At 32.3% G+C, this 21,572-nt stretch overlaps 2 protein-coding genes across 4 annotated transcripts in view; both read left to right on the top strand.

The window, feature by feature from the left end:
• Nucleotides 1–6,116, top strand: part of LOC127117203 (cytochrome P450 72A68) — an 87,844-nt gene extending 81,728 nt beyond the window's left edge. For 2 of the 3 annotated variants that reach the window (XM_051047436.1, XM_051047429.1), the window contains exons 3-5: nucleotides 4,780–5,024; nucleotides 5,108–5,495; nucleotides 5,575–6,116. In XM_051047436.1, coding sequence (XP_050903393.1) covers nucleotides 4,780–5,024; nucleotides 5,108–5,495; nucleotides 5,575–6,006 — 1,065 coding nt within the window. In that variant the 3' untranslated portion in view covers nucleotides 6,007–6,116. Of the gene's footprint in view, nucleotides 1–2,254; nucleotides 2,655–2,732; nucleotides 2,948–4,779; nucleotides 5,025–5,107; nucleotides 5,496–5,574 lie in introns of those variants that run through there. The other variant, XM_051047462.1, reaches the window with a different exon arrangement.
• Nucleotides 6,117–10,631: 4,515 nt separating this feature from the next.
• Nucleotides 10,632–11,135, top strand: LOC127086638 (uncharacterized mitochondrial protein AtMg00810-like). Its single transcript, XM_051027434.1, has one exon. The coding sequence runs from the start codon at nucleotides 10,632–10,634 to the stop codon at nucleotides 11,133–11,135; it is 504 nt and encodes a 167-aa protein (XP_050883391.1).
• Nucleotides 11,136–21,572: the final 10,437 nt, after the last annotated feature.

The following is a 21,572-nucleotide window of genomic DNA, read 5'->3' as shown; positions in this document are numbered from 1 at the left end:
TATTGTTATGAGTAACTAAACATCTCTAAGTTAGGTTTTGTTTGATGAACTTATTTTGAACCTGTTGGGACATATGTTTAATTTGTCATTGCATGAATAATCGAAGTTATATTTCTATTTAATTACTTCTTATGCGTAATGCCTTTTATGTGAGATACTCTTTTAATCTGATCATGGGTGCACATGGAATACTGACCATTAGTCTATGCGTTGGAACTAGGGCAATTATTGTGCTTATGCTGGTTGAATAGAGATATGACAATCCGAGTAGTGGCTTTTGAGTTAACGCACTGTTGCATTGCCTAATTTTACTTACGGTGGTTGAATAGTGGTGAGACCCTGAGTAGGAATTAGTGAGCTATACACCAAAGGATTGGGTATAGTGGTTCTGTTAACTCATCATGGAAATATAACAAAGTTATTATTCGTGTAATGCATTAAACATCGGCAGAGAATAAATAAATGATTCTATACAAAACTTGACTGCTTTCGCATTATTTCACAACAACTTTTATCTTTCACATTCAAACTCTACCCCCCAATTGTTACTTTCTACTACTTGCACAACTATTGTTTTGTTAAATATCAATCTATGTGAATTCAATATCTTATTATTACTCCGACATTATCGGTACACTTGTCGAGAAATCATCAATTTGAAAAGTAATAAAATTTACCTAAGAGTAAAATTTAATTTATATATGTATTATCTATCTATTATAATATATTAAATGAGAATCACACACTATGATGCTAACACTTCAACATAATTTGTACCACGTCGCCATTATTCCTATGTGGCAATTTGATCTTCACTTCTCAAAAGACACAATCACATAGTATTAGTGGTCAGCGGTTCAAGTTCCGACAAATGCAAAATATATATTAAGATAACAATTACTTATTAACTTCCATACATATTGTATTCATAAAACTCATATAATATTATTTTTTATTTTTCCTGCAATTATTTTTTAATTATAAAATTTAAAGGAAATAAGTTTTGATATATATTTTCAAATTTATTTTCTATTTTCTATTCTTCATATCACGTTGGACAAATAAATTAAAGACAAATACCAACATTCTTGATTTCTCACGTATAAAGATATATAATTTGTCAAAATTGATTTATAATTTGTACAATTTATTTCCTTACATTGATCATAGTGAGTATAATAATAAAAAAATAGATAGTAATTTATAAAATAAGAACTCTAATATTTCAACTAGTATCAACAATAAAATCATATAAAATTTTAACGATATAATTATTAAGAAATTAAGATAATTATTTTTAGAAAAATAGCATAAAAATATATTAACCTAACAAATACTTTGATATATATTATTTTCCTAAAATTTATAAAAAAAATATTTATATTTTCTTGCAGTTATTTTTAAATTATAAAAATGAAAGAAAATCAATTTTGATGTATCGTTTAAATAAAATATCTCTAAAATAATTTTAAATTTTTTCTATTCTACATTCTTCATATCATGATCTCAATGAATATAATAAAAAATAAGGAGAGTAATTTCTAAATAACTTTCATATTTCAACTAATATAAATAACAAAATCACATAAATATTTTACAATATTATTCATAATAAATTAAAATAATTCTTTTTTTTAAAACTAAGATAATCAACTTTGAAACTCTTTTATTCATTATACTATTAATATTTGATAATATAAATATAAATTTGAAAAAAAATTGAAAATTTTATTCGAGAATAATTACAAATAAAATTTAAACTTTACTCAGAACTAATATTAAATATATATCATTAACAATTTAAAATTAAATATCTTAATAAAAAATAAGTATTAAAAATATATGAGAATCAAAATTAAAAAAAATAATCATATAAAGCACAAGTGACGTCTTATTAAATTATTAAATTTTTTAAATTAATTAATTTAATAAATTTATTATAATTCTTAACAAAATTAGTAATATAAAATTATCGATCATATTTATTTAAAAAATAATAAATTTTTAACATAATTATAATTCAATAAAAAATAAATAAAATTTAATTTACAAACACGAATCACACATCATCGCCGATATGTTTTACTCCTAATTCATCGTGGGATAGCCAAGGTTCACAATAAAATATGAGGAAAAAAACAAAAAAAAAAACTTATTAATTTGACGATTGTTTGTTACGTGGATCCTTATTCGCTACTACAAAACAACAAAGTCAAAGAGAAAACAACAAAAAGATAACATAGAGAGTAGTGCCGGATATCATAGTTTTAGCCACCCAATTTCTATAAAAATACATGGTCCTCATTTACTAATATGTAAACACCCTCACTTCCTTTTGTTTCATTCTCTATCTTCTTTTCCATCACCAATAACTTTCATAGAAATGGAATGGGTTTCAGGCATAATTTTCATCCTATTGACACTTGGTTTGATATGTGCTTGGAAGTTGTTGAATTGGTTGTGGCTTAGGCCAAGGAAGCTGGAGAAGCTGTTAAGAGAACAAGGTCTTCATGGTAATTCATATAGGATCTTGGTTGGGGATGTTAAGGATCTTTTTAAGATGGAAAAGGAAGCTAAATCCAAACCCATGAATCTCTACGATGATATTATTCCACGTGTCAGTCCTTACATCCAACAGAGTGTTAAAATTCATGGTATGTTTGTTCTTTTGTTTCCTTGTATATATCTTTTTCAACGTTTTCCAATCTTATAGAATTGATAATTGCATGCAGGGAAGAATTCTTTTATTTGGTTTGGAACAAAACCAAGGGTGACTCTCACAGAACCTGAGCAAATAAAAGATGTATTGAACAAGATATCTGAATTTCCAAAGACTAATTATAAAATTTTCAAGTTACTAGCCAGTGGTCTTGCTAGTCATGAGGGAGAAAAGTGGAGCAAACATAGAAGACTGATCAACCCTGCTTTCCATTTAGAAAAATTGAAGGTTAGTTTCTATTATACATATTATAATACTATCGCTGCTCTTATTTGTAAAAAAAAAGTTTATTTTTAAATATATTGAATAAGTAATATATTTGGACAAAATATAAATCAAATATATCAGTTATTAAATGAGTTTAAATTTCTTTTTTTTTATAAATAAGATAAAAAAGATAGGAAAACTTTACATGTAAGTTGTTACTTTTTTTAATAGCTAATTTGTTGAAAGTGGTGAAATTTAGCCAAAATATTAAGATTTAATATGCCCCTAAAATAATTTCTATATAAACAAATATATTAGTGTTATAAAATTTTATCTAACAGGAACCTTGAGGATTTAATCGTATTTGGGTTGGTAAAAAGAATGTCTCGTATATTTGGTCTTGAATTCAACTCCTGGTTCCCATCAAAATTATTAGTTTTATTTTCATTTTAAAGGACTGACTTTTAAAAAAAGAGTTAGGCCTCTAAATGAGTTGTGTCGGCCTTGCTTCTACTCATAAAAGAGGATTACAGCACTACTTGCATAAACAGGAAAACAAGGTTAAACTTTTTAGGCCACCACAATCTAGATATGATTAGGGTTTGTCTATACTTTGTAATCTTTTGATAAGGGAATTTATCTATATCGTTTTTATCTCTTTTACATTAATATATTTTTATACATTAAGTAACGCACTTTGATTTTGTTGAGTGTTGGTGCACAAGATAAAGAAGATGAAGATGGAAGAAGAGAGAGAATTGAAATAACAAATTTCTATCATTTTTCAAACGATTATAGCAAATGCTTACACACACCATTATTGGCACCTACATTTGTTATATACACAAATAATAATGTCACATAGACGAAAATACTAACGCACACTAATTAGGTTTAACTCAACAAAATTAATACTACTATTACTACTTAATATAGATTACTTCTAATCTAACATTGAGCAACGCATAACTAATACTAAAATTTTCTCTCTAAATGTAATTACTTAATGAAAATGAGATAACTAGTGAGATCTATTAGTAAGTCAAATCAACTAATTTTCAAATTTGACAACAAGTTTGGCAAACCTCCACAAACACTCTAAGTGCCAACTTTTGTGACTCATCCCACACCTTTTGTAGGTTCTGTTTAGTCCATACGAGGAATTAGTGGTAACGACAGCATCTTTTATTAGATAAAAATTATCCAAGAGGATAAATGATACCATGTATCAAGTCTTTAAACAATGTGCACACATTGTAATTAATTTGTAAGACATTGATATTTTGAATATCTGATAAGAGAGTTATTGTGGAAGCCGATAATAATTCTTTTTTCAACTGAGGTAAATATATTTAATTTAAAGTTTCTTCTATTCCCCTTGCTTCACAAAAGTTTGGTATACTATTTTTTATTATAAAAATACTCTACCTAATTTTATATTTCCTTTAATATTTATGTTTTTAGGATGTTATGTTTCTATTAACTAATTAAAATATAACAGTTATCTAAAAAGATTAACTATATTTAATGAAATAAAGTCTTTATATAAGTTAACCAATTAATAACAAAAAAAAAATTCTCTACAACTTCTCATATCTCTAACAATTTTCCTTTAATAAGCATTTTAAAATTGTGCATGAACATATGCAATGAGGTCTATTTTTCAGTTTTATTTTGTGTTGCTCCCTCAAAAATGTATTCAACTGTGACAAAGTTTGTGTGATTGACTATGCGAAGTACACTGTCCATACTACATAGTTTTGTTTATAAAAAATATGCTTTAGAATATGAGTATTTATGCACTCAGTTTGACGTGTAGTTTAAACTTTGTTATTTTTAATGATTACACACAGATCATGACACCATCTTTCTTCACAAGTTGCAATGACATGATTAGCGAATGGAAAAAAATGCTGTCTTCAGATGGGTCATGTGAAATAGACATATGGCCTTCACTTCAGAATTTGGCTAGTGATGCTATTTCTCGAACAGCATTCGGAAGTAGTTATGAAGAAGGAAAAAGAATATTTCAACTTCAAAGAGAGCTAGCTGAACTACTGATAAAAGTTGTAACAAAATCTGTCATTCCATCATGGATGTAAGACTAATTTTTAACTATTGTATACTTATTCATTTAGTATTTTCATTTTTTCTCTATAATCTTTGTAAATTTGCTTGTAGGTTCCTACCTGCTATTGTCCATAGAAAGATGAATGAAATTGACAGAGATATAAAATCTTCACTTAAAGATATAATTAACAAAAGGGAAAAAGCACTAAAGACAGGCGAATCTACTGAGAATGACTTATTGAGTATTCTTCTTGAATCAAATCACAAAGAAATTGAAGAAAATGCAAACAACAAAAATGTGGGAATGACTCTTGAAGATGTAGTTGAAGAATGCAAGTTGTTCTACTTTGCAGGACAAGAGACTACTTCAGTTTTGCTTGTTTGGACAATGATATTGTTGAGTAGATACCCTAATTGGCAACAACGTGCAAGAGAGGAGGTGTTACAAATCTTTGGCAACAAAAAACCAGACTTTGATGGCCTAAATAATTTGAAGATTGTAAGTATTCTACTATAATTTGAAGATTGTAAGCTTATAACCTTAATACTTAATGGTGGCGTGAACATTTTTGTGACAGGTGACCATGATTTTGTACGAGGTTCTTAGGTTATACCCTCCAGTAGTTGGTCTTTCTCGAAATATTGAGAAAGATGTGAAACTTGGAAACCTAATATTACCCGCTGGAGTGGAAGTTTTCTTACCAATACTTTTGCTTCACCATGACTGTGAACTTTGGGGTGATGATGCTAAGATTTTCAATCCTGAGAGATTTTCTGGAGGAATTTCCAAAGCAACAAATGGTAGAGTTTCATTTTTTCCATTTGGATGGGGTCCTAGAATTTGCATCGGACAAAATTTTTCCCTACTGGAAGCAAAGATGGCAATTGCAATGATTTTGCAATATTTCTCATTTGAACTTTCACCAACCTATGCTCATGCTCCATCCCCTGTGGTTACTCTTCAGCCACAATATGGTGCTCAAATTATTATACGTAAAGTGGAAACATAAAAACTTAATTATTGTAAGGTGATATAATGTGTGAATTTTATTATATTGTTAAAAATATCATATTCTAATTAGAAACATGAATCTCTTAGGAGTAATAATGTTTTCTTTCACTTAAATATTTTAAAAGCAAATTTATTATATATAAGTGTAAGGGACAAAAAAAAAATCTGAAAAATACATACGACAAGACAAGAGAAGGAAAAAAAAACACCAAAAAAAGAAAAAGAAAAATCACATAAACTAAAAAAAAAACAATAAAAAAAAGATGAAATAACCACTCACCAAAAGGAAAGGCCAAAACCAAAAATCATTGCACCATTGTCGAAAATACATGATAGATCTTAGCACTAAGAATCACCATCAACATGAACATTAACCTTAGAAAAGACAATAAGAAAACTTCGCTCCCTAAGAACGAGGTCAAAGACTCTCAAATCGCTAGAGACTCAAATAGAGTATAGATTTTTTAAGGAAGACGGAGAAAGGACCTAAGTAAAACATAAACATTCCAATATATATTTCCAAACAAAGAAAATGCTCTTGTCTTTAAGATCCATCACATTAATTGTTGTATTTGAAAAAACATCATCATTCCGATATGTTCAAATAGAGTACACAATCTAATGCCAAGTCCTAGCTAGAAAGACATCATATAAACATGGAAAACTCTCCCAGATAATAATATTTTCTCCATTCATAGTATAGATTGGAAAATCAGATATATAAGGAATGATTTAGTCATCCTTACTTGTATATATTTTCCATTTCTAGAATAGTCTAGAAAATCAAATATAAAACATTTTTTAATCAATTATGTAAATGTTCATGTTGTTATAAACAGAAGGAATACAATGAGAAAAGGCGTGAAGCTGGAATTTATGACATGATACAAAAATGTTTTTGATCTAACATGTGAAACCTTGGCTTAACAACGACAACCCACTTGGTCGCTATCGAAATTGTGTTCCTATTGTGTTTGTTTCGAAACAGAAATCGAAACCTTGTGACTGTTTTGATTCGGAGTGTTTGGTTGTGGTTGTTGCAAATAAACCCTTTTTATGTTTAGGGAAATTGTGTGGGAATATTAGAGGCTTGAATAGAAACTTGATAGGTAGAAGAATTATTTATGGAAGAGAGAAGTTTGTATTTTTTGCTTGATACAAAAGTGTAGGATTACATCTCTATTTATAGTACTCTGTTGAAAAATATATTATTTTTGATTTTATTTTTTCCTTTAATACTATCTTTATATTTCTTTATTCTCCATTAAGGAGAAAAACGATTGTAATAATTGTATTCTCACTATATAAACCAGCTTAAGGCTGACGAATAAAATATAACAACTTTTACCTATTTTTCCAATATGGTATCAAGAGCAATGAGTTAGGGGTTACCGTAAAGCTTTCCTCAATCTATTGTTATTGAGTTAAGAGCACTGGGTTAGGGGTTACCGTAAAACTTTCTTCAACCTATTTTTGTTGGGTTATGAGATTACCATAAAATTTTTCTCAACCTATTTTTGTTGGGTTAGGGGTCACCATAAAGCTTTCCTCAATATTATTTTGTTCGACCCGCTTTCTTACTCGACCCGATTCACATATCCGTTTAGCCTCTTATGGAGAATAACAACAACAGGTGGCTTTCCCCATCACAGGCCTACATTGGATCCAACCATGGCGAACAACTACAACCTGAGTCAGACGTCGGCCGCAGAAACGGCGTACGAACTAGGAACTTTGACGAGGGAAGAAGATCAGACAAATTTCCCTGGTGTTATCACTGCAAACGCGAATGACATACACGTGAAACTTGTTGGAAGCTCAAAGGTAAATCTCCTAACTGGAAGAAGAAAAGTGGTCGTGCATTTCAGGCTAGTAATTCTGATCAAGGGCAGTAACCTCCTCCGTCTCAGTTTCCACTCACTATGAAGCAACTAGATAGACTGTACAAACTCCTTGAGTCTACAACCCCTTCTTGCTCTATAGCAACAAAATATAATTCTGCATTTCTTAGTGTTAGTCCCAGTCATACTTGGATAGTAGATTCAGGTGCCTCCGATCACATGACAGATGAATCTACTTTGTTCTCTTCATATAGTCCATGTGCAAGTAATTAAAAAATAAAAATCGCAGATGACTCTTTTTCAGCCATTGTAGGTAAATGGTCGGTTGTGTTGTCTCCAATATTAACTCTTAAAAATGTCCTTCATGTTCCAAATTTATCTTGTAATTTAATGTTCGTCAATAAATTAGCCTAAAATATAAATTGTCAAACTAATTTTTTCCGATTCCACTGTGTCTTTCAGGATTTGAACTCGGGAAAGATGATTGGCAGTGCTAAGGAGAGTGAAGGACTCTACTACCTTGACAATGGATCTGCATCACAACTACCTTAAAAAATAATAAGTTTCTGCTTTGAGTCTTTTTCTGTTTTGAATAATAAAGATGACAACATTATGGTATGACATTTAAGATTATGTCATCCTAGTTTTCGTTACTTAAAACACTTATTTCCTAAGATATTTCACAATAAAAACTTTTCTTCATTTACATGTGAAGCATGTGAGTTTGCAAAGCATCATCGTTCCCAGTTTTCAATACAGCCTTATAAACCATCAAAACTTTTTTTCTATTATTCATAGTGATGTTTGGGGCCATAACCGTACAAGTACACTCTCTCTAAAAAAATGGTTTATCACATTTATAGATGATCATACAAGAGTATGTTGGGTGTACTTGTAAAAGAGGAAATCAGATATTTGTCAGGATGTAAAGATTTTTTTTTCAATGGTGCAGAACCAATTTCAAACAAATATCCAAGTCTTTAGAAGTGATAATGGCAAAGAATATTTTAACACTATCCTGGGTGATTTTTTTCTAAACAATGGGATTGTACATCAAAGTTCATGTCCTAATACTCCTCAACAAAATGGAGTGGCCAAAAGGAAAATAAACATTTACTAGAGGTTGCTAGAAGTCTACTTTTTCAAATAAATTACCAAATTATTTGTGGGACGAAGTTGTTTTAACAGATGCGTACTTAATTAACAGAATGCCCTCCAAAATTCTGAATTTTCAAACTCCTATTAATGTCTTCAAAGAATGTTTTCCTAGTACTCGTGTTTTAACTTATTTGACTTTAAGAATCTTTGGTTGCACAGCCTTTGTTCATGAACATGAAAATGTTGGAAAACTTAAGCCACATGCTATAAAATGTGTCTTTGTTGGATACTCCCCAACCCAAAAAGGATATAAATGTTTTGATCCAAAAAATTAGAAAATATTTGTCACTATGGATGTTACATTCTTTAAAAATAAACATTTCTTTTATGACACTCATCTTCAAGGGGGGGAGATAAACGAAGTCTCGTTTCAAATTGAGGACATGAGTTTTTTAAATAACTTATCTTTACCAGTATCACAAAATTTTGAGATTTTTACACCTGCACCAACAGAAAATGGCCATGATTCTTTCTCCGATCCTACTCCTGTTATGAGTAAGGAACCTTGTGAATCCGAGCCTACATTTTCTCTTGTAGAAAACAATGAGAATCCTGAAAACGATGATAATGATGATCTAATTGAAATGCCATAAAATAATGAGTCACTCCAACAAAACAAATTTGAATTAGAAAACAAGATTTGGAAAGGAAAGGTTTTTGTAAAAAAGCACCATAAAGGAAAGGGTCAGTCCACATCTCAACACTATTAGGAATCTGAGCCCGGGAATGATCAATTTCCTAACATAAGAAAAGGTAAGTTTATCTTTGTTTCTGAGAGTCGTATTTTGTATCCTGATATAGATGATCCTATTGCCATTAGAAAACCTGTCAGATCTTGCACTAAACATCCCATGTCCAATTTTATATCATATTCAAATTTGTCTTCATCTATGTCTGTCTTCACTTCAAAATTGTCTAGTGTAGAAATTCCAAAGAGTGTACAGGTTGCTCTAGAAATTCCAAAATGGAGGGAAACTTTACTTGAGGAGATGAAATCTCTTGAAAAGAACAAAACTTGGAGTGTTACGTCACTACCAAATGGCAAGAAGATAGTTGGATGCAAATAGGTGTTTACTGTGAAGTATAATTCAGATGGGTCAATTGAAAGGTACAAGGCTTGCTTGGGGGCTAAAGGCTTTACTCAGACCTATGGTATAGATTACTCAGAGACATTTGCTCATGTTGCAAAATTAAACACTGTCAGAATTCTTTTGTCTCTTGCTGCTAACATGGATTGGCCTTTGCATCAGTTAGATATTAAGAATGCATTTCTTAATGGCGATCTAGAAGAAGAAGTATATATGGACATTCCTCCTGGATTTGAAAAAAATTTGGATCAAATGTGTGCAAAATAAATAAGTATTTGTATGGATTAAAGAAGTCCCCTAGAGCTTGGTTTGAAAAATTCACTCAGTCCATGAAGGAACAAGGGTACATCCAAGGACAGACTGATCACACCTTGTTCACAAAATTCTTCCATGATGAGAAAGTTGATGTCCTGATTGTTTATGTTGATGATATTGTCCTTACTGGAGACGATACAGTGGAAATGGCAAGAGCAAAAGAGAAATTGGCAGTAGACTTTGAAATCAAGGACTTGTGATTCATGAGATATTTTCTAGGTATGGAGGTTGCTCGGTTAAAAAATGGTATTATGGTTTCACAACAGAAATACATTATAGACTTGTTGAAAGAAATAGGAATGAGGGAATGTCTTCCGGCAGATACCCCTATGGATCTTAATGCTAAACTTTGGGGAGAAGGTAATGTTTCTGTTGATAGTGGGAGATATCAGAGATTGGTTGAGAAATTGATTTTTTTGTCACACACCCGACCTAATATTGCTTTCTCAGTTAGTGTAGTGAGTCAGTTTATGCATTCTCCTATCGAGGAACATCTTCAGTCAATCTATAGGATACTGAGATATTTGAAGGGAAATCCTGGAAAAGGATTATTTTTTAAGAAGACTAGTGAAAGAAATGTGTCTATCTTCACCGATGGCAATTGGGCAGGTTCAGTCACAGATAGAAGATCAACCTCTGGATATTATACTTATGTTTGGGGTAATCTTGTGACACGGAGGAGCAAGAAACAAGGAGTTGTAGCAAGGAGTAGTGGAGATGCCTAGTTTAGAGCTATTTCTCAAGGTATTTGTGAAGGATTATGGATCCTTAGAGTCCTAGAAGAACTTAAGATGAAAATTGAGCTTCCATTAAAATTGTACTCTGACAGTAAAGCTGCTATTAGCATAGCTCAAAATCCAGTTCAACATGACATAACCAATCATATCGAGATTGATTGACACTTCATAAAGGAAAAGTTAGATGCGGGAATCATATGTCTACCCTTTGTGACTTCAAGTCAACAAACTACGGATATCCTAACCAAAAGTTTGACAAAACCTACTTTTGAGTATTTGATAGACAAGTTGGGCATGATAGATATCTATGCACCAACTTGAGGGGGGGGTGGAAAATATATTATTTCCGATTTTACTATTGCCTTTAATATTATCTTTATTTTTCTTTATTCTCCATTAAGGAGAAAATTAATTTTAATAATTGTATCCTCACTATATAAACCAACATAAGGATGACGAATAAAATATAACAACTTTTACCTATTTTTTCCAATATACTCTAAGGAGAACTTCAGACACACTAATTCTAGAGAGTTCTCAACTCTAGACATTCAAAGAATATTATAGAAAATATTACAATCCTAAGAAATATCTAGACACTCCAAATACTACAAGAGTTTTCTAGAATAATTACCCAAAATAAACTAAATCCAAAATAACTAAGCCCAAAAATCAAATAATAAGGTTAGGCCCAAATCAAGTTTAATATTTCAACACCCCCCTTAAACTTGATTTGTGACTCCAAGCATATTCCTTAGCTTCACGAAAATTTCCAACTTGAGTGGCTTGGTGAAAATGTCGGCAGTTTGATCTCTAGACATCACATACTTCAACTTCACCTTCTTCTTCTCGACGCATTCTCTTATGAAGTGGTAACGGGTGTCAATATGCTTACTTCTTTCATGAAATACAAGATTATTTGCCAAATTAAGTGTTGATTTATTGTCAACACATATTTCCACTGGATCTTCTTGTGGCATTTTTAACTCTTTTAACAAATTCCTTAGCCAAATTACATGACAAACACATGATGTAGAGGTGACATACCCAGCTTCACAAGTTGACAGTGTGACAATAGGTTTCTTCTTTGACATCCAAGTGAAAGCAATATCTTCCGTAAAGAACACAAAACCAGTAGTGCTCTTTCTATCATCCAAGCGCTATCACTATAGCCAATAATCTCGTAATTGTTAGAAGAGTAATAGTGCAAGCCAAAGTTTGTTGTACCTTTGATGTATCAAAGGATTATTTTCCGCCTTGAAGTGAGTTGTTGTTGGAGCTTCCATGTAGTGACTTACGACTCTTACAACATAGAGAATATTCGGCCTTGTACTTGTCAAGTAACGCAGACTTCCAACCAAAATTTTGTAAAGAGTTGGATCCACAATCTCTCAATTTTCATGCTTACTCAATTGGATGCCGCATTCCATCGGGGTGCCAACTAGATTAGCACCATCCATCTTGAACTTCTTAAGTATTTCTTTGGCATAACCTTTTTGAGTGATAAAAATTCCTCTGTCTTCTTGCTTTACTTCAATGCCAAGATAATATACCATGAGACCCATATCTTTCATCTCAAATTCATTTGACATGTCTTTCTTGAACTCTTCGAACATGCTTAAATTGTTCCTTGTGAAGATCGAGTCATCAACATATAAGCACACAATCAAAATATCTCCACTTTGTGCTTTAATATATAGTGCATGCTCATATGGACACTTGATGAAGGTCTTGTCTTGAAATTACTTGTCGATTCGAACATTCCAAGCTCTCGGTGCTTGCTTGAGTCCGTACAACACCTTCTTCAACTTCAAGACTTTTTCTTCTTGTCCTTTTAGTTATAGCCTTGTGGTTGCTCGATATAAACTTCTTCTTCGAGAAAACCATTCAAGAAGGCCGACTTCACATCCATTTGTTAGATCTTCCATTCATTTTGGGCTGCCAAAGAAATGATCAGGCTAATAGTTTCAAGACGAGTAACGGGGGGGAAATACCTCATCATAGTCCATTCCTTGTCTTTGACTATAGCCTTTATGCACCAATCTTGCTTTATATCTCTCCACACCTCCTTTTGCATTCTTCTTCGCCTTTTACACCCATCTTACTCCGGTTGCTTTGTGTCCTCGTGGAAGTGTAGTAAGTTCCTATGTATCATTCTTCGTGATTGACTTGATTTCTTCTTCCATGGTGTCTCTCCACTTTACATTTTCAACTGCTTCTTGATAGCTTAGAGGCTCGCAATCACTCAAAAGACAAAAGAGGTTAATGTCGTTTCTATTTTCGGTTACCTCATAAAGCTCTTCAATACTCCTTATATGTGGTGTCATATCACTTGATCTTGTTTCATCCAACCTTGGTGTCGATGAGGTCGGTGGTGTAATATGTTCATCTATCATTGGTTGTTTCATTTCATCTTCTTCTTCAAAGTAAGGAAGAAAATCATACCTATCTTCTTGAACACTAAAATCCCAACAATCTTCTTCTTCAAACTCCACATCACGGCTTATGATGATCTTTCCACTATTTGGATTATAGAGCTTGTACCTTTGGAGCTTGAGTCGTAACCCATAGATACATACTTCTCACTTTTGTCATCTAGCTTTGTTCTTCTTTCATATGGAACGTGGGTATAGGCAATACTTGAAAGCTAAGTTACCATCACAAGAAAAGAATCTTGAAAGCTAAGTAAGTATAACTTATAACACATGTAAGTAGATATATCCCAAACAAGTAGCGAACAAGTTAACTAAATTTTAATCCTAACAAGTCACCCATAAACTAGACAATACTATGAATCAATCTAAACTTGATAGATATCATATGCCAAGTGTAAGACCCCAATTTTGACCCTAAGATCCCTCATGCAATTTCATCATATGCACTAACATTGGGATCACACATTGGCATCCTCCTTACCCCTCTTTCATTGGGTTTGTTTTGGGAGAGATCACCAAGCACCATGTGATTGTATCATACTTGTACATTATCGTTTTACTAACCAAAAAACCAAAAATATGTCTTTGCATTTGTCTAACTCTTTTGTAGGTAGAGCATGATCCCCATTGATTTATCAAGTTCATATCCAGGGTTTAAGACCCTCATGGCTAAGAGCACAACCAAGGAATAATCCACAATTTCTCTAAGCATAATATATGAGTCCCAATGATCTTTGCATGTTGTTTTGATCAGGATTTCTTCAAGATTTTGGAGTTGGTTTGCCTTGGAAACCCTAGTTTGTCTGGGTATCTTGAGTAACTTCTTCAACAAGCTTCCTCATCAATTGATCAAATTCCTCAAGGGGCACTTCAAAATTAATCATCTTATGCATATATTATCTACCATGAGCCTAAAAAGTCAAGATAATTGCAAGTTAGCAAGTTGGTTGATGGTGGTTGACCAGATGAATTCATCTGATCAAAACTGGGTCTCCCTAGACCCTATCTCCTATATTTTTCATCCTATGCAAATGATTCCAAGAGAAAAGTTACTATAAATGGCATTCAAAACAACTCTAGTGTTGAGGTCTATAGCTAGTTTTGCTTGGAAAGTCATTTTCTATGTTGAAACGTTATAGGTCATTTTGTCGAAACCCTAATTTGAAAGTCAACTTCCCAAAGCCATAACTTGCTCACTTTTTTTGATATGAAAGATTTCCAAGTTTCACAATCAAATTCAAGATGTATAATTGAACTTTTATGTTTGGAGTGAAAGCTAAATCAACTTTTATGAGCATGTGATATGAGGATACATTATAGGTCATTTTGGACCAATACCATTGAACAAGTGATTTTCCTCAACTTCAAAAATGCAGAACTCTCTCATTCTAAATCCAAATTATGTCAAATTGGTGACAATTTTGAATTTCTTTGAAATAGATACAACTTTGATGCAGACACTTTTCTCATTTGGAGCTCACATAAAAAATTAAGCAAGGTGGAATATTGAAGTATATGACTTGACACTTAGAAATGTTTTCAACATGTTGAAATTTCCAAACTTCCACCTCAACATTCATCATGATCCAAGTTCCAAATGAAAAAATGTTCAACATAAGAGTTGTTCCTCTTGATCTAAGCTTTCTAAAAAGTCCTAATTCATTCATTTTGGATGAGGTTTTCTAGGGATGCGCATGGTGTTAACTGGCTTGCATCAATTGGAAAAATAAAAACTTCAAATGACCATTTCACTTTGCCTTGACATTCAAGCATCATTCAAACTTCAGCACAGTTGAATTTGGACCTTAGTGCATTGCTTCATGGGCATGTACACGCCCATGCAAGCATGAACATGACATTGCCAATTTTGGAAGAAATTTCAAGTGTGCAAATAACACTTAAGTTTGCTATAAATAGAGACCATCTAAGCTCATTTGAGGGGATCCTTGCGCACCATCTTTGCCTCCACTCTTCAAACCCTCACAATTCAAAGGAAAACCTGATAATTTTCACTTGAAAACTGAGTTTGAATCTCACTGTTTGGAGATTCAAAAATCCAAAGCTTTGTACCAATCATAAACCACTTCTGCAAGCTATTGGAGCAAGATCAAACGTGAATTGAAGCAAGAGACACCAAGTTCTGCACAACATTGAAGGTATTTTCCAGATTTTTTCTTCTCTTCAATTCTCACTCAATTCTCATCAATTCTCTTGGATCTTTGGTTGTCTGAAGTCCTACCAATATAGGCAAGAAGATTGAGTTGCTTTGAGGTCAAATCGAAGCAACTCAGTTGACACACCTCAAAATTCAACTCCTCGTATCTTTCTATATATTTGGAGTTAGTTAAAATTGAGGTCAGATTCATGCTCAACACCATTTTCTATTTCAGATCATGTCCTTTTTATTTTATTTTAATCATGGTGATGGTTGAACCAGTCCAGTGAGGTTCTCCTGAGAAGGTGACCGACCTTTGGCTCCACCAGTGAGGTGGCACGGTTCAGAACCATTGATCCATTTCAATTTGTTTTAATCACAAGCGTTGGTTTCGATTACCACTTGTGTGGCGCGCTGCCTGAGTTCCATCATGGAATGTGCGTTTGTGTCCACTTGATCTGCCACCTCAATTAATGAGGGAGATCAAGTGGTCCACGTTTTTTTGTAATTTCTGATTTTCATTTTCATTTTCATTTTCATTTCATTAATTCATATTAATTTTAATATTGATCCAAAAAATATGAGAGTTTCACCAAAAATTTTAAAATAAAATCCTCTTTCATATTCTGAATTAAAATTATTTTTTGGATCATTATTAATATTTTTCATGATTTAGTTGATATTGTGATTATTTTTAATTGTTTAAAAATACTTTTAAGTTTCCAAAAATTTTGAAAAAATTTCTCCAAGGTCCTTTGACCTTGTTTGACCTATGATAAGTCTCATGGCCATTTCTTTAGTGCTTTGATGAGGTTTTAGGAATTTGACCAACCATATTTAAATTAATGCATTATTTTTAGTATTTTTGAAATTGAATAAATGCCAAATAATTGTGTTGAGCCATTTTGATTGATTTTTGTAAGTTTGACTTGTGTTGTTGGGTCTTGGTCAAGGTTGATTTGACTTTGCTAGGTTAAGATCATTGGATTTAGGGGATTGATGGAATATACATTCCATCTCCCAAAATGAATGAATGATCTTAATTTGGTAAAAGTCCTCCTTTGTCCAATTTGAGTTTGATCCACTTCTCCTCCCTCTTCATCTCACTCCCCTTCTTTATGCATTCATGTCATGGTCCTATGATATCTCTATATCCTAAGGCTAGTTGATTGCAAAATCAACATGAGTATGGATGAGATTAGACCACCATTTTTGCATATTCTTTTTGTGTGTGGTATGTTTCATGAGCATAGTCCATTATACTATGTCTCTAACATGTATTAACACCAAAATTCTATTGCCTGACCTCAAATAGTTGTGACTTCTACATAAGTCCAATTACGATTGCTTAACATATCGCTAAATTTTGACACAAAAGGCATAGCATTCTAGTTAGTGAGATTGTAAGTCTCCCCTCTTTCATGGTATTGTGTGGAAACTTGGTCTTTTTTCCTTCCTTTGGAAGATGTCTTGGTTCAAGGATCAATGCTTGTGATAAGTGGGTTGAGTGTTCTCCAAAGAATGACTTAAACAAAAAAAAAACAAAAGCAATACTAACTTCTAACTTATTAACAGTTAACATTTAATTTCAAGTCATTTACTTTCAATGCAATTTAATTTTAAGCCTTATTCATTTTCCATTATTCATACCATTCTAATTGTTTATGTTAATGTCATTTTCACTTTGTCCACTTGGACCATACTTTGTGATATATTTCGCTTGTGTATAGTGTGTTTGTTTGTGTGGTCTTTGACCATTAATGTACATAATAAAAACAAAAACCCTAAAAAATATCTTGGGTGGACTTTTGGTTTGATCTGAGACTTTTGGACTTATAATTTAGGCAACACTCTCTATGCAAAGGACTTGGCCAATGCCAACTTTTATGTAACTAAGTGTTTATGATTTGAAACTTCATCTGATACATCATTGGAGGTCCATTTGAGTTCATCTGCAACATGATCATTATGAAGCTGTTATTTTGAACTTGTGACTTATGGCATCTTGAAATTCATCTGCTACATGGGCAAATTTGAAGAAAGATCATGGAGTTGTTAAGCTTGGATGTGACTATATTTATTTTATGCCTTGCTCTTCATGTTGATATTTTATGCATTGTTTGTTGCTTGATTCTAATGTCCAAGGGAATTTGGGTTTCTATATGACATTCTTGTCTATTGGATTGCAGTTCATTGGTCAGATCTTTTCAACTCTCAACTTTTAAATTTATGCTTAGGATTAGTCTCTCCATCTCCTCCCCATTTATTTAATTTCAAAATCTCTCCCTCCTTTTTAAAAAACTTCTTTGCTTGTGTTTGTTTTCTAAACTTAGACCATTTTGCAAATTAGAAACTTTGGCCTTATGCCATTGCATTTTAAAATTCATTTTCCTAATCAAACATGTAAATATACTTAATTATACTTGACTTAAAATTTTCAAAAGCCAAAAAAGACTAACTCATTCAAACCATTTTAGACCGTTGTGCCTTTCAAACTTAAATTTTGTTAAAAGCAATGCATCCATTTTGAAATTTATACCACGAACTACGAGGTTTTGATCTCTCATTTTTATGTTGGTACATAGGCACAAGTCCGAAGGACTTGTCAAACACAAAATTATAATTAATAAATTCTTTTCTCATCCCCCCATTCTATGTGCTTGCTAACATCATTTGTACAAAAACACATATGCACACAAAAAAGGGCTCCATATGAGTACCTAGGACACTTTGGGTGCTAACACCTTCCCTCTGTGTAACCAACCCCCTTACCTGTAATCTCTGGCATTTTATTAGTTTTGATTTGAAAACTTCTTATTTATGGATTTTGTTTGTACTTTTCCCTTTTCCATTGGAAACAATAAAAGCGCGGTGGCGACTCTTGTTATTTTATGTCTAGCTTATCCATAGCTTGATGATCATGAATTTACCGCTACACCAAGTTTCTTTACTAACTTGCAAAATAACTTAAGGTTTAAAGGCTTGGACATGATATTTGAAAGTTAATCTTGTGAACTATAATAAATCCAATCAACTACTCCATATTTTTCAAGATACTTGAGGAAATTACTTATAACAACTATAGACAACAAAAAAAATAGAATTATGATGGTTAAAAACTGCTTTTGTGACGGTTACAACCGAATTAACGAAAATGGCATGAATGCTTATAACGTAGTTCTACATTGACCTCCGTGAAAACCGCCATAATATACATTAAAAATAATGGTGTTCTTTTGGTGTAAATATTGTTGGGTTTAACCGCCACACTAGGGTGCCACCCACAACAATTATAGCCTGCTCTATAACACGGGTTAAAACAAAACATTTTACTGCATACATTTGCACTTAAGATGTTTACACGACCTCCAACTTATCTGAATATCTTTGCAGTGAAATCATAATAAAAAACATACCAATTTAAAATCTCATAATAGTTTTCATAATAAAATTAAAAGCATCAACTTGTGAGTCTTCTCCAAGTGCTATCACACCAAAACATAAAATAAATACGAGAGCATGCATTATCTCTTAGGAAATATCAACAAAAAATAAATAATTCTCTCCTCAATGTTACGTATCAGAGCATAACTAAAGCTAACACGAATAAACTAAAATAAATAGTTCCACGAGCTAACTTCCACTCATAGCGGCGTCTCTACTCATAAGTATCTGCACGATGCCCATGTAAAGGCAACATTCAAATAGATGAGGTGGGAATTTTTTCAATAATAACAACATAGAATATAAAATAGAGTACAACATCTATATCATCATGCATAATAACATATCATATTCTCACGCCTAAATTATCATCAGCATCACATACAACAACACCATCATCACACACAATCATATCTCATGCATATAATTCATTCATGCTATGCGACTCACGACAATGACAATGACTCATATGCATGTGGTACTAATTTAACATTTGGTTCTTATTACGAACCCGATTCCCCCTTCGGAATCCCGAACTTCCCCTTTGAAGTTCCGGATAAGTTTAATGTTCCCATTCAAACTTAAACTTGTCTCCTCAACTCAACAATTTGTGAATGCATGGCATGGAAAATATGCAACTGACATACTTATCATTATTCATATCGTGATCCATAGTCGATCATACAACTACAGCCATGCACAACATAATCCACCCTTCTAGATTATCACAATCACAAGTGAACAAACAATTCAAATGACGCACCATGTCACAACAATTTAATGATACGAACTTCGTTATGATTCATTCTAACACACGCAAATATTATAATACATCATGGTCCATCATTGATCACTCAATAAACTTATCTAATACATAGTTAATCATTCTGGACTACCACTAACGTCATTAACACACATGCCAATCATTCGTGACACAACGATTAAATTACCGATACAAATTTCGTCCATATTCGTCACATCATACACTTCTTTCCCACATGTTATTAACCTCTAATAAAATCGTTATAAACATTTTATCCCTAAAGCAGAGTTATAGACCTCTGTTTCAGTTACCCAACACTTTGAACTCCGTCCCAAAATGATTTACGAGTTGAAAGTTATGACCAAAACCGTATACGAAGGCGTTACTAAAAAGTTGTTGTTTTTCTGAAATTTCCCTCAAGATTTTCATCTTCTCCAACCATAAAAACGTCCATGAAATTATCACCCAAAATATTTTACCTCTAAAACAAAGTTACTTCCTCTGTTTCAGATACCCAACACTTCAAACCCCGTCCCAAAATGATTTACGAGTTCAAAATTATGATCAAAATCGTGCACGAATGCGTTACTAAAAAATTTCTGTTTTTCTGAAGTTTCCAGCACGATTTTCATCCTCTCTTAGCCCAAAAACATCCATGAAATTTCCAGCACGATTTTCATCCTCTCTAAACTGCAACGTTATCTATTTCTGGAGAGTATCAATCCAGAGAAAATGAAGTTCATTAATTTAAGTAGTCAATAGTACATAACAGTCTCATCTGAACGCTTCTAGTTCAGTTTCTTTTTCCTAATATTATCCGTGAATTTCAATTCAAATTCCCTTTGAGTATGAGATTTCTCACTTTCACTCAAGCACTTTATTAAGTGTTCGCAAGAACCAATGATTTATGATGTGATATAAATCACAATTACAGATCAAACATTCTATCTTTCTTAGATATGAAAGACTCTATGAGATTGAGTATTAAAAAAAAAACTCAAAGACTAAAAAGATATACTATTACAAGACATATAAAATATTTATTAAAAAACATAAATCTTCAAATAAGGAGAACCTTATATTTATGTATAAAATGTGCTCCAGCTAGAAGTCCAATACTAAAAAAAAAAATTACACAAACCCAATATTCAGCCAATCAAGTAATTTTAATAACACCAAATATTTTAATTAAACCAAACCTAGTCAAATTTTCTTCATTTAGATTTATGCTATAATAAAATATTTTATAAATTGATCTAGTTTAAAAATATTTTTCCAATAAATTAACACATTAAACAAGTTACCTACAAAAATTTGCTTCCTTATTCATCGTCACAATTAATTACAATACTCAATGTCATTCTATTATGCTACCTAAAGCAATAATTTCAATAAGCATGCAAGTGCATGAATTAATTGAATCATGTGGCGCAGGCCGCCGCAAATATTCTAAATCTTTCTTGCACGGGGTCAGGAACTCTAAGGCAGTAGAAGTCCATTGATCATTCAGTCAAGGTGTGTAACAGAATGCAGAAAAATATGCCTTTAAATGAGGAAAAACAAGGTAAAGGAACTGGTACGTTGTCAAATGCATCTATGAAGCTGCTTTATTGGAACATAAGGGGGGT

The sequence above is a fragment of the Lathyrus oleraceus genome, chromosome 1, assembly GCF_024323335.1.
Source record: "Lathyrus oleraceus cultivar Zhongwan6 chromosome 1, CAAS_Psat_ZW6_1.0, whole genome shotgun sequence".
NCBI classification, from domain to species: domain Eukaryota; kingdom Viridiplantae; phylum Streptophyta; class Magnoliopsida; order Fabales; family Fabaceae; genus Lathyrus; species Lathyrus oleraceus.
Note: the sequence above shows the minus strand (reverse complement) of the source record. Positions and strands in the feature narration are given on the sequence as shown.